The 17450-nt window shown below is 35.5% G+C and overlaps 1 protein-coding gene across 1 annotated transcript in view; it reads left to right on the top strand.

Annotated features, from left to right (window-relative positions):
* TMEM171 (transmembrane protein 171) overlaps window positions 1-16924 on the top strand; it is a 28349-nt gene extending 11425 nt beyond the window's left edge. Inside the window, exons 3-4 of the mRNA XM_051992351.1 lie at window positions 2061-2205; window positions 16620-16924. Of these exons, the coding sequence (XP_051848311.1) occupies window positions 2061-2205; window positions 16620-16833 (359 nt within the window). The 3' untranslated portion in view covers window positions 16834-16924. The remainder of the gene's footprint in view (window positions 1-2060; window positions 2206-16619) is intronic.
* The last annotated feature ends 526 nt before the right edge of the window (window positions 16925-17450 follow it).

The raw sequence follows: 17450 nt of genomic DNA, 5'->3' as shown, positions 1-17450 counted from the left end.
TTTTGAGAGAAGTGTTTTGAAAATAAGAGACAACTGTTTATAAATATGAATTGTTATTTGTGATGACCACATTAGCACCCTGGATACCTTAGAATCAGCCAGAGTCAGGATAAGCAGAAGTCCTTGGTTTTTAGGGGTAGAAGTGAACAAGATAGAAGCAGAATCACCCCGACTGCCTTTTTCCTTGTCTACCATCAAAGTAACTCTGGCTCGTCTTACTTCACCTCCTAGTCCCTCCTACAATTCTCTGTATACACCAATTATCGAGCCAGCACAGGATAGTGGGAAGGGCCGTTTTCCAAGTATATGCTTATAGAGTATTGTCCAATTGGTAATTAGCCTTAAGTACTTGATTGTCCACATGTCAGTGTGTGAACTCAAGAGTTTCAGCCCTCTACAGTTATTATTTTATCATTTTGTGAAACATTGGAACAAATGCTCAGGGAAGGAGGGTCTGAAAACATTGAAATGTAGTGGGATATAAGTATGTGTGTAGCCATATGTACTACATACCATATAATATATAATGTGTTTTTATACATATAATATATATGGACATACACAAAAATTCTTATGTAGACCTATTTTTCCCTTAGCATTTTCCTCTCCATCTAATTATTATAATCCACTTGAATTTAAACCTCTAGATTAGAAACATATAAAGTTTTAAAAAGTAGATTGTCTAGGGAAGTTTAAATATTGTATCATTCAATCATTCAATCAATAGATCTTTTGTAAAATGCTTACAATGTGTCAGGCATTGTGTTAGGCATTGGGATGCCAAGTCAAAAATGAAATAATTTCAGTCCTCAGGAAACTTACATTCTCTCATGGAAGAATACACACATACACACACACACACACACACACACACACACACAATTTTTGTTTATATTCAGTAGTATCCTACTCTTCATGAACCCATTTGGGTTTTTCTTGGCAAAGACATGGGGATAGTTGCCATTTCTTTTTCCAGGCTCATATTTCACATGAGGAAATTGAGGCAAACTGGATTAAATGAATTGCCAAGGATCACACATCTGTCTGAGGCTAATTTTGAGCTCAAGACTTCCTTGACTTCAGGCCTGGCACTCTATTCACCGTACCACCTAGCTGATGCCTATGTATAAAAATAAGCTCTTACCTGTGGCTCTAGCATTTTCATCAGCCACAGTCAGTAAACCCTTTTACCAGATGGGCTAAGCCAGGTTGAATTAGGGGATGTCTAACTCAAGCATTCCCCCTGAAGATTTCCTTTGGCAGAATGGATGGATATAAACAATTTGTCTCAATAAGTGGTGGAAATAGGCACTGTGGAATGCTTGGAGCTTGGTTAGATCATCAAAAGTGCTAAGGTCATACATTGCATCCCGGCCATCGCCACTTGTCTTCACGTTTATTCTGGACTTCAGTGACCCTGGAAGAGAGAGTCTAATGATTTTGTGCAACTCTGATTCACTTAAAACCAATTCATGCGTGAGTCAAAATATTATCCCATGATGTAATTGGTCTTTTTTAAAAACAGAGGAACAACTACAATATAAAAAAGCATAGAAAATCCATACAAAGTAAATATACAGGATTTTGAAAGGGAGGACATTTGGATCCTGGGTAACATCAAAAAAGATTTTGAGAAGAAGAAACATCTATAAAACTTAATTTCAGAGAATGCTATATATATGAATTTTATGTTGTACTCTACTCACTTGTCTATGCTTTTTATCCTGAAAAGTACAACTTTGTAATAGAAAATGTAGTGGACTTGAAATGAGGGAAATTGTGGATTAAAGTCCTCCTCTTGACATAGCCATGCTATGAGACTTAAGTAAAATCTCTGAATCTCTGGTCTTTCTTTCATTTTAAAAAATGGGAACACAAATCCCAATGGGAATTCCTTCATAGAGTTTTGGGAAGATCAAATGAAATAATTTGTATCATATGTTACATAAATGTCATTTATTATTATTATCTGGGTTTTTTATTTTGCCTTATATGGATGGGCATTCTTAAGAAGTCATTCCTTTTACCTTCTTGTTGTTAATTATTCACTTTTTCCTTAGGTGATGCTGTGATAATCTTTCCACCCCCACCTCCACCTTATTTTTCGGATGTTTCAACACCTACAGTGATAACACGTAACTCTGCATCTAATAGTTTGCCTCTGAGTGAGAACCCACCATCATATTACAGTATTTTTAATTATGGGTAAGACTTTCCACTTTAATTTCTGGGAACCAGATGTTTAACTTACAATTCTTCAAGCCACAGATGATTTAATGTTATTTAATTTACTTTACTATGTTTTTATCCTTATAGGGTTCAACCATATAGTGTCCCAAAAGTCTTAGGGCATTTTAAAGGTATTAGAGGATAGCTAGGTGGTACAGGGTGGATAAGAGTGTGGGGTCTAAAGTCAAAAAGACTCTCCTCCCTGGATTCAAATCTGACCTTAGATACTTAATAGCTGAGTAACCCCAGACAAGTACTTAACCCTATTTGCCTCAGTTCCTTACCTGTAAAATGAACTAGAACTTTAAATAGCAAACCATTCCATTTGTTATACTAAGAAAACTCCAAATGGGAGCATGAAGAATTAAACATGATGGATTGAACAACAGCAAAAGATGTTACAACTTAAAGTGCTTAAGCCAGTGGTGTCAAATTCAAATTAAAAAAATGGATCCCTTTTGGCTGTATATTGATTTGGATAATTAGCATAATTCATTTAGTATTAGATTTTTATTTATTGTGTTAAGCAATTTCCCAATTTCTTTCTTTTTTTTTTTTTTTTTTTTTTTTGTGAGGTAATTGGGATTAAGTGACTTGTCCAGGATCACACAGCTAGTAGGTGTCAAGTGTCCAAGGCTGGATTTGAATTCAGGTCCTCCTGACTCTGGGACCAGTGCTCCTTCAATGTATCACCTAGTTGCTTCTCCCAATTACATTTTAATTTGGTTCAGGTCTACTATAGCATTAAAATATAGCTTAACCACATGTATCAAACATGTGGGTGAGGACCTGAGCCAGATTAAAATGTAATGGGGAAATGTGTATACATTTATATATACTTTATATTTGTAATATATTATACATAATAAATATTATATATATATATTTAATGTATAGATAACATGCAAGGTATAGCATCTGTAAATATTTTATACACATGTAAATATGCATGTCTGTGTATGATATATGTAGGTATGTATATAGCTTTAATAGCTTACTACTAATAGCTTAAAACTAAATTATGATTTTGGGGATACACCATATAAAAATTTAGGGGTAGAACTGATTGATTTTCTTCTTATTCTATAACTTTTAAAAAATTATTTTTTGGGGGGAGACAGTTGTCCAGGTCATACAGTTGGTAAGTGTCCAAGATAGGATTTGAACTCAGGTCCTCATGATCCAGGACTAACGCTATATCTTGTATTTAGAAAGATTTGTCATCTTGCCTCTTACCCTCTAAAGCTAATGCATTCTTCTTATGTGTATAATATTACTTTTACTTGGGAAGTCCAGTGTTTTAAATGTTAGTTCGGTCCTCATTCCTATGAATTAGGTACAGTATCACTTACAGAAAAGAGAGACAGAAAAACTTGCCTAACTGGAATGTGGTCATGGAACAAAGGGAAGAATAGCAGAAATAGGAGTGGAGATCGTGCATCCTGCCTAGAGTAGCGGTCTCTGCACTAACCCAATTTCCTGATCCCATTAAGCTTCTGTAAGTAAAGAAAATAGGAACAGAGACTACCTAGTGCTAAAGCAACTGGACAGTTCAACCTGAATCCCTGCTAGTCAATCAGCCTTCCCTGGCGTAACTGCACATATGTCCTCAAAACCTTGGCTCACCTGATTAGGGAACCATGCAGGCTTATGTGGGTCTGCAACATGGAAAAAAATGTTGATAAGTTTTCTTTTTAACTAACAACTGCATATTTGTGGTGAGCCTTGTGTTAGCCAACTGAAAAAAAAGAAGTGAGAGCCTGATTGGTCCTTTTTACAAGTTTATTTGGTGAGATTCTCCTGCTTTATCTACCTTATCCTTGATTTCACTTTGTAATGATTTTTCATTAAAAAGATTTTTTTTTGGCGGAGGAGAAATGAGATTGGATAAAATATTGAAAGATGAATATTAATTGTATTTGATTAAATTAAATCTCTAATGAGCTGGTACTTGTTTCTAACCTATCACCTGCCTAAATGTTTATCATTATAAGTCTAGATAGTATTAGCTATTAAAAAAAGTATTGTGATGTCACCTGATGAGACTCTTAGTTCTCTCTGAATAGATTTGTTTGTTTTCATTGCTTCTCAGTCTTACTGACTTTCTGTTATAGAAGTCACTTTTCCAAGAATAACATAAGGTTAAAACAAATTGTTTTCCAAATTATTGTGGGAGGCTAATTAAGAAGACCTACTTCCCCTGCTATGAATGATCTCATTTCTTTGGTTCTTCTTCAGCATTCCTTTCCAAAAGTGCCTGAAGTCATTATTGCTGTTAGGGACTTCTCCAAAGTACCTATAGCCTAGCAGCTGATCACACTCCCTTTTTTAATAGAAGAAATAATTTTATTTTTTCCAAATATGTGTAAAGATAGTTTTCAGCATTCAATGTTGTAAAACTTTGTGTTCCAAATTTTTCTCCCTCCCTCTCTCTTTTACCCCCCCTCCCCAGACAGCAAGCAATATGATAAGAGTTTAAATACATGCCATTCTTTTAAACATATTTCCATATGACTTCCTTTCCAAAGCTCCCATCATTACTTTATCTTCCCAAAACTTTCTTAGGATAACAGAATAATATTTAGAGATGAAAGGAACTTTAGAGATCATCCTGTCCAATACCTTTTTTTTCACAAATTTAATTTCAAGTTAATTGACTTGCTCAGGGTCTCATAGATAAAAGGCCTTAAAGTCACCCATACCTTTGATGACAAATCTAGAAATGTTTCCATCTTACTCTTCTTGGATTGAAGAATAGGGTGATAAAATGATTTTTTAAAATGGCCTGGATTTTAAATTTAAAATATGCCAACTTCTGGCATATACTAGTTGTATAATCTTGTGCTCATTAGTAACTTTTTAATCATCTGGTCAAGAGGTGTTAAACACACAGCTATGGGCCATACATGGTCTACCTCTCCAGTATTCTGCAAATTTCAGAGAAAGTTCATATGTGCATTGCAAGAGGGATTTTCCTCACTTGGGGGTTCCTCATATCTATGAAGTCACATGCCTGCTCTCTATCTATATCTGGTCCCTGTCTCAATCTTGGATTGATTCATGCATGAAATGCAAAAGATTTGTATTAGCAAATAATAATATAAACACCCAGTCTTCCTTTCTTCAATCTGATTTTATAAATATTTATTAACTGATTACCATGTGCAAGATACAGTGTATAGTACTGGGAATATAAGTGTGGAAAAATATTATAGTCCTGCCCTATTATTTTCGCTTGATGACCTGCAAACACTTCTCTTGGGAGAGAAAATCAGGAATAAGCTTTTGTTGCTGTTTGGTCATTTTTCAGTCATGTCTGACACTTTGTGACCCTGTTTGGGGTTTTCTTAGTGAAAATACTGGAGTGGTTTGGCATTTCCTTCTCCAGCTCATTTTACAGATGAGGAAACTGAGGCAAATGAAATTAAATGACTTGGCCAAGATCACACAGCTGGTAATTCAATTGTCTGAGGCCAGAATTGAACTAGCTCTGCTCCTTCTTGCCTATGAGATGCCATCTTGTGCAAGTTATTCAGTATCTCAGTCTCTGTTTCCTCCTTTAAAGCAGATTAGATTAGAAATCTCTAAGGGCTTTTCTGACTCAAAATCCTTCCTTCTTGTGACTCCAAACTGAAATAGAGACCAAGGAACACCCAATGAGGTCATAAGGGGAAGAGAAACGAGAGGGAACCTAAGGGGAGACGATGCTTGTATCTTCCAGCCTCACCTGGTCTCTTCCTGCTACACATTCCATTCATTCTTTCCATGATGTGAGCACTTTCTTACCACCCAGTGTTAGGGTGGGGGAGGCGTGGGTGCCCTTTTATTTATTGTGTGTCCAGATGGTTCTATGGCTCACAGGGAGGCAGAATAGATATTTCTAGTACCTCCTCCCACCCTATTCCTAGGGAGACTGATTCCTGCTGGAAGAGAAGGCAGGAAATTAGGGCCAGAGGATGGCCATTCTGCTCTCCTCAGAGAGAGGCTGTTACTAGGCTAGAAATATATCTATCTGCTCCCTAGAGGAAGTCATTGGGACAACTGGGTGGCTCATTGGAGATGGTGCTGGGTTTGGTGTCTGGAAGATTCATCTTCCTCTAAGTTCAAATCTGGCTTCAAGCCCTTACAAGCTGTGTGACCTCAGAAAGCCACATAACCCTGTTTGCCCCAGTTTCCTCATCTGTAAAATGAGCTGGAGAAGGAAATGGCAAACCACTGCAGCATCTTTGCTAAAAAAAAAAAACACAAAAAAAACAGCCCAAATGGGGTCATGAAGAGTCAGACTTGAAAGAACAAGTGTAAGGGATTTTTTAGATTCGAGTTAAACTCCTGATCACTATTCCTTAATAGAGAAGGAAAGCCCCAAGCTATATATCCAAGGCTTGACTCTCTGCTCACCGGATGCCAGCTCCACAATGAAAATACATAGCAAATAGCAAACAAGCTCATTTATCACAAACAAATAAAAGAGGCTATGCACAGGAAAATGTATACTAGACAATACAATATAATATAATACAATACTTTGGGAGCAAGATAACTCAGCTCTACCAAGAAAGAGAAAGCCCCATATTGGACCAAAATGAAATTTCTTTCAGTCTCTGGTATAGCAAGCAAGCTAGGGATAGGGAGATAATAGAAACTGCCAGTTTCTCTACAGGTTTTTTTTCCTAAGTCTTTCTCTCCATTTGGGGACTTGCAGAAGTGATGGGTTAGCCCTTCTCTCTTGAATCTAGAAGCCAGAAGATTCCATACCTCTCCTTTCGCTAGCTCTTATTGATGGCCTACCTTTTATACAGGCACTAGGCACTGAGTGATGCTATCCCACCATTGAGGAGATTTCCATATCATTAGACCTTGAGTCAAGCGTTTCATTCACAATTTCTGTATTCCAAGCTATCGTTGGTCGATCCCTTTCTTCTTCTCTGGTCCTCTTACACAGTCCATCAAAAATATCACTATAATCTCATGATCAGGGGAACTGCTCTGGTCTTAGCTGTTCCCTACCATGTGAGGGAAGTCAAAGGGAAGCCTTGTTGAGCATGAATTTATGAAGCACTCACAACACTTCTTAATATACTTCATAACATAACATAATGCCCTCAAAAAACTTACAGTCTAATATCGGATATGTTGTCTACTTTACACAAATACAAGGTACAATGCAAAATAGATTATAAAACAAGAAAAAGATAGATGAAGACAAAGTGTTCCAGGAAAATACATGTGCAGAGGAAGAAAGCCTTTTTAGCTGAAGGCATCAGAAAAACTCTCCAGAGTAGGTGGTACCTGCTGGGCCTTAAAGGAAGAGAAAGAGCTCAGCTGGCTTAGCTGAGTGGGAGGGAGGGTATTTCTGGAATGAGGATTGGGAAACAACCTTCAGGAATGCACAAAGGTGGGAGAGTACAAGGTGAGAGTTAGATCTGGCTGGGGGCACAAGGCGTTATGGAGAATAGAGTGAAACCAAGCTGTAAAGGTAAGTTGGAGCCAGATTGTGGAGGATTTTAAATGCCACAGGAAAGAGTTTATGTTTTATCTTAGAGTAAACCATTGAAATTTTTTTTCTATTTTTTTTTTTTTAATTGTTGTTTTTAGTAAAGGAATACCCTGGGCAGATTTGGGTGGAGAATGTATTGGAGAGGGGAAAGTCAAGAAGCAGGAAGATAAGTTAGAAGGCTATTATAAAGGTGATAAAGGCCTCAAAAAGTGTGATGGTCTGGAGAAAAGAGAAAAAAAAATAGGAGAAAACATCACTAGGATTTAGCAGCTAATTGGAAATGAAGAATGAAAGCAAGGAGACGGCCAAAAACTAAAAAATGTTGAGAAAGAAAGGCTGAAAGTAAAGAATTCTTCACCCAAGTTAGTATTAACTCATTCAACAGATTAGATATAAGTAAGCCATATTCTTGGAAGCACTGATGCGGAAAAGAATGAAAAGATGAGGTCCCTGTCCTCCAGGAATTTACACAATGAGTTTATAGGAAATAATATAGATCACAAGAAGATACAAGGTAGAGTCTGATTAAGTCTTAAATGGGTAATATCGACAGTGTGTAATCATCAGTGTAGTGACTTTATTTTTTGAACGGAGATAATGGAGACTTGTAGTCTGAAAAAGGCTATTTCTCTGGGAAATTTTTATTAAGAAACATTTCCTTTTGTTGAAATTGGAGCAATCCTAGAAGTCAAAAGATGAATAATCATAATTACAGGACCTCTTGGAGAAATCTGGACTTGAGCTAGGCACTAGTCAACAAAGATAATATTTGTAAAGTGCTTAGCATAGTGCCTGGCACAAAGGTGCTTAATTGATGTTTGTTTTCTTCTTTCCTTCTCTAAAGGATCAGGACAAAGAAAGATCATTGACTGGGAGAACAATGGGATTAATAGCAGAAACAGGAAACTGGAAAATGGAATGGATTTCTAGGGAAAGGTGAAAAATTTGGTTTTGGATAGGAGATACTTATAAATGGGGATGATTTATAGTTATTTTGAGTGGATTGATCCAGACTGGACATTTAGGTAAGAGTTCAGACTGGAGACAGAGAAGTGAGAGTTAGTGCTAATAAAATCCATTAAACAAGATCAGCTTATGGAAGAAAAGAATATAGTAAGAAAAAAAAAGTAAAGGGTCAAGTACAGAACTTTATAAAATATCAATGGCAAATAGGATAGGAAAGATAAGGAAGGAGTGGTAAGAGAGAGAAAGACAGCCAGGAGAAAAAGTGAAACCTTAGAGGAAATGGAAGAATATTTCTTTTTAAAGAAGCATTATTTTTTTTATTTGTGGTAATATTGAAAAACATGAAGGGATGAGATTAAGCAACAAGAAAACAAAACTATCATTTTTTGCATATGATATTATAGTATACTTAGAAAATTGTAGAGAATCAACTAAAAAAACTAGTTGAAACAATTAACTTTACCACAGTTGCAAAATAGCAAATAAGTCCATTTCAGCACTACATTCTCCAGAATGATTACACTGTTCAAAATTCCACCAATAGTGCATTAGTGGATCTATTTTTCCATATCTTCTCCAGCATTTATCATCTTCCTTTATTTTGCTAGCCAAACTGATAGGTGTGAAATACTAACTTCAACTTGTTTTAATCTGCATTTCTCAATTAATCAATAGTGATTTAGAGCATTTTTTCATATAACTATTGTTAATTTTGATTTCTTCTTCTGAAAACTGCCTATTTACATACTTTTGCCATTTGTCAGTTGGGGATTGACTTTTATTTTTATAAGTTTGACTCAATTCCCCATATATTTGAGAAATAAGGCCTCATTCAGAGAAATAAGAGTAATTTCCCCCTAGTTTCCTACTTTCTAATTTTGGCTGCATTATTTTGTTTGTATGAGAATTTTGTGATTTCATCAATCAAAATTATCCATTTTTCTTTCCACAATCTTTTTGTCTATACACAAACTTTTCTTTTATCCACAGATCTGAAAGATAAAAGTTTCCTGTTCCCCTAATTTCCTAAAAATATCAATTTTTATGTCTAAATAATGTATCCATTTTGACTTTGTCTTAAAATAAGGTATGAGATGTTTGTCTTTACCTAGTTTACCTAGATTGCTTTCTAGCTTTCCTAGTAATTTTTGTGAAAGAGTTCTTGGCCTCTGAAACTTGGATCTTTGGGTTTATCAAACATTAAAATTACTATAGTTATTTACTACTATATATTATGTTTCCAATCTATTCAACTGATTCACCACTCTATTTCTTAGCCAATGCTTTGTAATATAGTTTGAAATCTAATACTGCTAGGTGACCTTCCTTCACATTTTTTCTCATTGATTCCCTTGATATTCTTGGTCTTCTATTCTTCCAGATGAATTTTGTAATTTTACTAGTTATATAAAATAATTCTGTGTTTTTTAAAAATTGGTTTATCATTGAATAAATAAATTAATTTAGGTAGAATCATAATTTTATTATATTAGTTCAGCCTGCCCATGAACAATTAACATTTCTCCAATTGTTTAGATCTCTTTTTATTTATGTGAGAAGTTTTATAATTTTGTTTATGTAGTCTCTGGGTTTGTCTTGGCAGGTAGACTCCCAAAGTATGTTATGCTATCTGCAGTTTATTTTAAATGGAAGGAATTTTTCTTTCTAGTTCTTCCTGCTAGGTTTTGTTGGCAGTGCTGAAATGGATTTATTTTCTATTTTGCAACTGTGGTAAAGTTAATTGTTTCAAATACTTTTTTAGTTGATTCTCTACAATTTTCTAAGTATACCAAAATATCATATGCAAAAAGTTTTAGTTTTGTTTCTTTGTTGCTTAATCTCATCTCTTCAATTTCTTTTTCCTGTTTATTGCTATAATGTACATTATTGAATAATAATGTTGATAATAGAAAGGCTTCCAGCTCAGTGGAAAGGCTTTTAGTTTATTCCTATGACAGATAGGGATTGTTTTATCCCTATAAATTGATTGTTTTAGATAGATACTACTTATAATTTTAAGAAAAAAGCTTCATTTGTTCCTATTTTCTTTTTTTTTACTTTGTTTGACTGATTCTTGGTGTCTCATAGTCATTAGCTTCCATTTGCCCCATTCTGGTTTAATGTGTAATTTTCTTCAGTTAGCTTTTATATCTCTTTTTTCCATTTGATTAATTTTATCTTTCAAGATGTTGTTTTTTCAGTGAATTGATCTATTCTTTTTATTTTTTTATTTGATGTAAGCATTTAGAGATATAACTTTCCTCTAAGTACTGCTTTGATTGATACAATTTTTGACACAAATTTTGGTGCATTGTTTCATAGTTATCATTATTGTTAATGAAATTATTTATTGTTTCTGTGATTTATTCTTTGTCCCACTCATTCTTTAGAATTAGATTAATTTCCAATTAATTTTCAATTTATTCTTCCTAAGCTTTTTATTGAATGTATTTTTATTGCATTAGGGTACTAAAGGGATATATTTAAAATTTTTGGGTTTTTTGCATTTGTTTGTGAGGTTTTTATGCCCTAATTCATGATCGGTTTTAAAGAAGGTATTATATAAATCTCAGAAAAAGGTATATTCCTTTTTACTCCCATTCAGTTTTCTCCAGAGGTTTACCTAACTCTTCTAAAATTCTATTCATCTCCTTAATTAAAAAAAAAAAGTTTCAAGAAGGAAAGGAGTGTTTGAAGAGTCAAATGCTGCTGAGAAGTCTAGCCTTATCTAATACAACTTCATTTCACATATCCTACCTGCACTGCCATGAAACCAGTACTTTCTTTATTCCCCTCAAAGTTCCCCCCAAATCCTTGTGCTTTTCTTAGGTAATTGCTTAGGCAATACACTCTGCTAGGCACCAAGGTAGTAGTATTCAGATTGAGTAAACAAAACGCCTTTGTGTTCAAGGAGTTTACTTCCTTGTAGGGGGAGTGATCAGATGTACACACATACAGATTTGACAATCCTTAGACTAGTATCATTGAGATAGAATTGAACCCAGTTGTAACCTTAAGGCACAGGGTCCACTTCCTCCATTTTATCAACAAGGAAGATGACGAGTCCAAGGTCAACATTTAACAAGTAACAAAATTGGGTTCGAATCCATGCCTTTTGACTCCAAATCTAATATTCTTTCCATTATTCTAGTCCTAGATCATCTAGCTGAAGCTGTGAGAAAGATTAGCTCATGTATAGAAATAGTAAAGCTAAAAAAAAGAGCATCTTTTCCTAACATCTGGAATGCCCACTTTGACATCTCTGACTGGAAATTCAAATCTTAACCATCCAACCTAAATGTTGTCTCTTCCAGTGTAATGCCGAAGAAACTGAGCAAGACAGAGATTAGAAACCAATTCAATAGTTTATTAAATGGAGAGAAATACTGGGACCAATGGATCCATGTTTGATCCCAGAGGGACAAGACTATCATCTCAAAGAGTCCAGTCCCAAGTATCAGGACAGCAAGTTTCTTTATAGGATAACAAGAACAACGACATAGTTGGGGAAGTACCTAGGTGGGACCTTAATGGTGGGAAGACCCCCCTACAATGACACAATGGAGAGAGGTTACTGATATTCTAACGACATCTAAAATGGATAAACCTTTATCTTGTCAAACATTAAGAGGGAAAGGTTATAACCTGAGACAGAATAACCAAATAGGACAATGGAGAAACTAGGTCAGGACCTCAAAATGAAACTTTGGCACAACACCAGTATCTAGAGATGCACCCAAGAGGAACCTCCAAATAGAGCTTTGGACCTAGAGTCCAGAAGATCTCAATTCAAATCCCGGATATAGATACTTTCAGAGTAATCCAGACACTTTCTAACTGTTGGACCCTGGACAAGTCATGTAACACCTGCCTCAATTTCTCCACCAATAAAATAGAGATCATAATAATACTTGCCTTTCAGTGTTATTATGAGGATCATGTGAGATAATATTTGAAAAGTGTATAGCTTATAGTTGGAGTTCTCCATGTGCCCTTCTTTTATTCCCCAATCAGAATCAATATCTCTCTTCTTTGAATGTGCTTCCATTTTACTTTGTATTGTATTTATTTGTGTAGCTTAGACTATAGACAATTAGACTATACTTTCTAAGGGGGGGAAAAATCCTTTTTCTCTTTTCCTCTTCTACTTTTTCCTCTTTTCCCCTGATTTCCTTTCTTCATCACATAACAAAGTTCACTGGATAGTAGGGAACTTGTTAAATTGGGGTTGAAATATAAAGCTCATTGAATTTGATAACATCATTGGCAATCTTTGGGAGGACAGATTCAGTAGAGTGGAGGGAGTAGATAACAGGGAAGGAAAAAGGGAATGGATTTTTGAAAACTGGCAAAATGATGAAAAAGAAATATAACAATAATTAGGGAGACCAGTAAAGTTAGGTAAATGGTTTTTGTTTGTTTTTGTTTTTGTTTTAAAGATAAAGTAATCTGCCAATTGACAGTCCTACGAACATGTTATTTTGTGTTGTTATACATATTTTTATGCCCAGATCCTGTTTCTCCAACTAACTATAGACTGCTGTGAGACAGAGATATTGCTAGTCAATGTCTAATTTCCGTGAATATAGCAAACATTCAGTTATTTTGGTTGGCCATTCTGATGCAATGAAAATAGTGCTGGACTTAAAGTGAGAAAATATAGGTTCCATTTCTGTGTCCTTGACCTATCTGAGTCTCAGATTCTTTATCCAGTTAGAAGGCGATCTCTAAGCTTAGTCTTTCAACTATCAGTTCGTGAGCATTTAAACTCTTATGTGCCAGGCATTGTTCAAAGTTCTGGAAATATAAATACAAGCAAAAAAAAAGATAGTTCCCTCCTTGCAGGGAGCTTTTATTCTAATGGGAGAAGAAAATACACAAAAGGAAGCTGATAAAGAGGGAGGAGACACCTCCTTTAGAGGAAAGGCGTGATGGAGAAGTTAGAGTGCAGTCTGGTGGAAAGGAAGAAATAGGTGACCTGGGCATCCTCCTTAAATGGAAGTTCAGAGGGAGGACCTGTAAGGACTGAGCCTACTTCTAATGTATGAATTTCAGGACTGAAGTGATCTTCCATGCTTTCTAGAGCATGATGGAAAATAATGAATTCAGTCTGGTGAGAAGTGAAAGGTTCCTTCTAACCCTAAAGCTATGATCTCACGGGGGATAACATTGTACTACAAGGTACAAACTGGATGTATAACAAAAAGAAGCACAAAGTACTATGGGTACAGAGAATAGAGAGATTTACTGAAGTCAGTAAAAACTTCAAGAAAGAAGCAGAATTTGATCTGAGACTCAAAAGTTGGGTGGCAGTTTAACAGGTAGCAGTAGAAGAGAAAACACTACAGAAGGTGTGAACAGCACAAGCAAAGAGGAGAGGCAAGAAAGAAAATAAAAAGTAAAATCCATTTGGCAAGAGCATGGAGAACTTGTAGGGAAGGAGTGGGGAAAAAAGATAAGCTGAGGTCAAACCTTGGAGGTTTTACATGCCAGATTATGAAGTTTAGGTTTCATTTGCTTGATAATGGGAACCCATTTATAGTTTCAGAGCACAGGTTGATATGGTTAGAGATTTATTTCAGGAATATTTATCAGACAGTGGTGTATAAATTATATTGGGGTATGAGGAAGAGGAAAAGAAATGCAAGGATACACCAATTTAGAAAGCTATTGCAATAATCCAGGTGAGAGATTAGTGAAGGAGGGGACAGTGGTAGTCCCCTACAGACAAAAAAGCAATGAGTAAAGGAACATTATGGAGTCAGAATTGGCAAGACTTGAAACTCATTTGGATAAAGACTTATGAGAATATTACCAAGTTAAAGTCTAAGAAAAAATATGACTAAGGAATTGCAATCTTGTCACATTAAGAATATAATTGCCAGTAGCATAAATTTAGTCATCACTGAGATAACCATCAATGCTCCCAAATTTATTTAGTAATAAATTCATTTTGTGAGGAAAGAGGACTAGAGATTATGTTTTCTTTACTAAAGAAATTCAGGATTTTTATTCTAAAGAAGAGCTGTTTTAGAAGGTGGCCATCTTTATATATCTAAAGGATTTTCAGTCATGTTAGAGATCAGATTAGTTTTATTTGCCCCCATAAAGAATTAGCGTTAATAGGTAGAAGAAACAGATGTTGGCTTAATATAGGGGAGGGAAGAGGAAATCCACTTTCAAAAATATTCTGGCTGAGAAAGTTACTTAACCTCTGTGTCAGTTTTTCCATCTGTAATAGGGGAATAATAATAGCATCTAGCCATCAGGGTTGTTGTAAGGATGAAAACAGTTAATATTTGTAAAAATCCTTTGTATACGCTACTGCTCTGCTTATTTCTTGACACTTTACCCCTCTATCTGCTGGTTGGTTTAATGCCTTATATAACATTCCACTTCCCAACTGCACCTTTTCCTGGCTGTCTCCCCCCCCCCCCCCCCCCCCCCCGACCCTCCCATGCTTGGAATTCTTTTCTTTCTCATCTCTGCCTTTTGGCAGTGTCCTTTATATCCCAGACAAAAACCCCACTCTCTATAATAAACCTTTTATGATCTTCCTTAATGTAAAAGACTTCGCTCTGCTGATTATCTCCAATTTATCTTGCCTATTATTTTGTTTGCATATGGATCTTTTCATGGTGTCTCTCACATCAGATTATTGAGAACAGGTACTCTCATTTGTTTTTCCTTTGTATTCCCAACACTTAACCCAATATCTGGCACATAGTAGGTTCTTAAAATATACTTATTGATAGACTGACTGATCATTTCCTTTGGGCTGATCCTGATCACTCTGATAATATTACTCCTCACTTTAGGCATGCTGTCTCCCAATACCAAAGCTTTCACCTTTCTCCTCTTTGGCTACAAGCTTACTCCTGGTCATCCCTGGAGAAAAGGTAAAGGAGCAAAATAAATGAGATATTCAATTCTGATTAATGGAGTGGACAGGATGGTTACCAAGTTTTTCTCAATTCAGAATTTATGTGATTTTCTGACTGTACAAAAGTTGGATAGGTTGCTTGGGAAGATTATGAGTTTGCCTTATAGAGATAACCATTTTTACTCAGATCACTATAGAGGGGTTTATTTATTTATTTAATTTGTTGCAGGCTTGGGTTTGGGTAGAAGGCCTTTCGAATCTATGACTCTGATACAGCAATGTCTCTACTGGGTCTGTATTTCCAAAGATCATAAAAGAGGGGAAAGCACCTGCATGTATGAAAATGTTTGTGGCAACCCTTTTTGTAATAGCAAGGAACTGGAAGCTGAGTGGATGGTCATCAATTGCAGAATGGCTAAATAAATTATGGTATATGAATGTAATGGAATATTATTATTCTATAAGAAATCATGATCAGGCTGATTCAGAAAATACTGGAAAGACTTACATGAATTGATGCTAAGTTAAGTGAATAGAATCAAGAGAACAATTAAAAACAAGAACAAAATTATGTGTGATAATCCAGTATGATGGGACTTGGCTCTTTTCAATAATGAGGTGATTCAAGGTAATTCCAATAGGCTTGTGATGGAAAGTGCTATCCGCATCTAAAGAGAGAACTATTGAGACTTACTGTGGATCAAAGCACATTATTTTCATCTTTTTTGTTGTTATTTACTTGTTTTTTTCTTTCTTATGTATTTTTTCCTTGTAATCTGACTATTCTTGTGCAGCATGACAAATATGGAAATATGTTTAGAAGAATTGCACACGTTTAACATATATCGGATTGCCTACTGTTTTAGGAAGGAGGAAAGAGGAAGAAAAGGGGGAAATTTGGAACACCAAGATTTTGTAAAGATAAATGTTGAAAATTATTTTTGCATATGTTTGGAAAAATAAAATGCTATTAAAAAATTTTTAAACTATAATTCTGTGTTTTTATGTAGTTTAAAAAATGCTTTTTCTTTCTCTTTTTAATAGAGCCCAAATTCCTGAGGTTCAAGGAGCAGCCTTTTACAGAGATACTGAATCTATATATACAATTTCTGGGACTAATTTATCTTCAGAGACATCACTTGCTTCACATATTTCATCTGAATTACCTCCCAGATATGAAGAAAAAGAAACTGTGAATGTTGATCATCCCACCTCTTCTACTTCCTCTTCTTCCTCTTCTCAGCCTTCTCCACCATGAACTATGAACTGAGTTCACTCTTCTAAGTTCTTGTTTTTGTCTGATCATACATTTATTTAATTTGTTTTTATAATAAAAACATACAACAACATTTGGTTATGCTTTATTTTTCCATAGTCAGTCAACAACTTTTTCTTGTAGGTAGATCAAGGTTGATAAGGACTGGAGTGCTCCAAAGTTCAGCTAATAACACTCTTGGCTAATGGTTAACATACTCATTTATGGCTCCAAATGTCACTCACTGCTGTTGGAAAGAAACAGGATAACATGACCACTGTCTAGTTTTCATGGGTACAGTTTGTATAAACAGGACAATTAGAAACCTGCATCCTGTGACAGCTGCAAACGTGCTTTAATTAAATTGGGGCTTAGTTGTAGTGCAGCTTTAGGGGTCATTCTGTAGGATTGATGTAATATGATTTTATGGTCCTCTGATTTTAGGGGGCTTCTGTTCTAACAGTAAGTCATTAGCCCTAAATCTTCTGCCTTTGGAATCTATCTCAGAAAACTCCCACGCCCAATCTGTCTGATTCTGAATAGACCACTCCTCAGTCAGATACCTTTTGGCCTCAGAATAGTCCCACAAATCAAATTCCGGAGACAATAATGAATAGACC

Source organism: Antechinus flavipes, chromosome 1, assembly GCF_016432865.1.
Source record: "Antechinus flavipes isolate AdamAnt ecotype Samford, QLD, Australia chromosome 1, AdamAnt_v2, whole genome shotgun sequence".
Lineage (NCBI taxonomy): Eukaryota > Metazoa > Chordata > Mammalia > Dasyuromorphia > Dasyuridae > Antechinus > Antechinus flavipes.
This window is presented reverse-complemented; position numbering and strand designations above follow the sequence as displayed.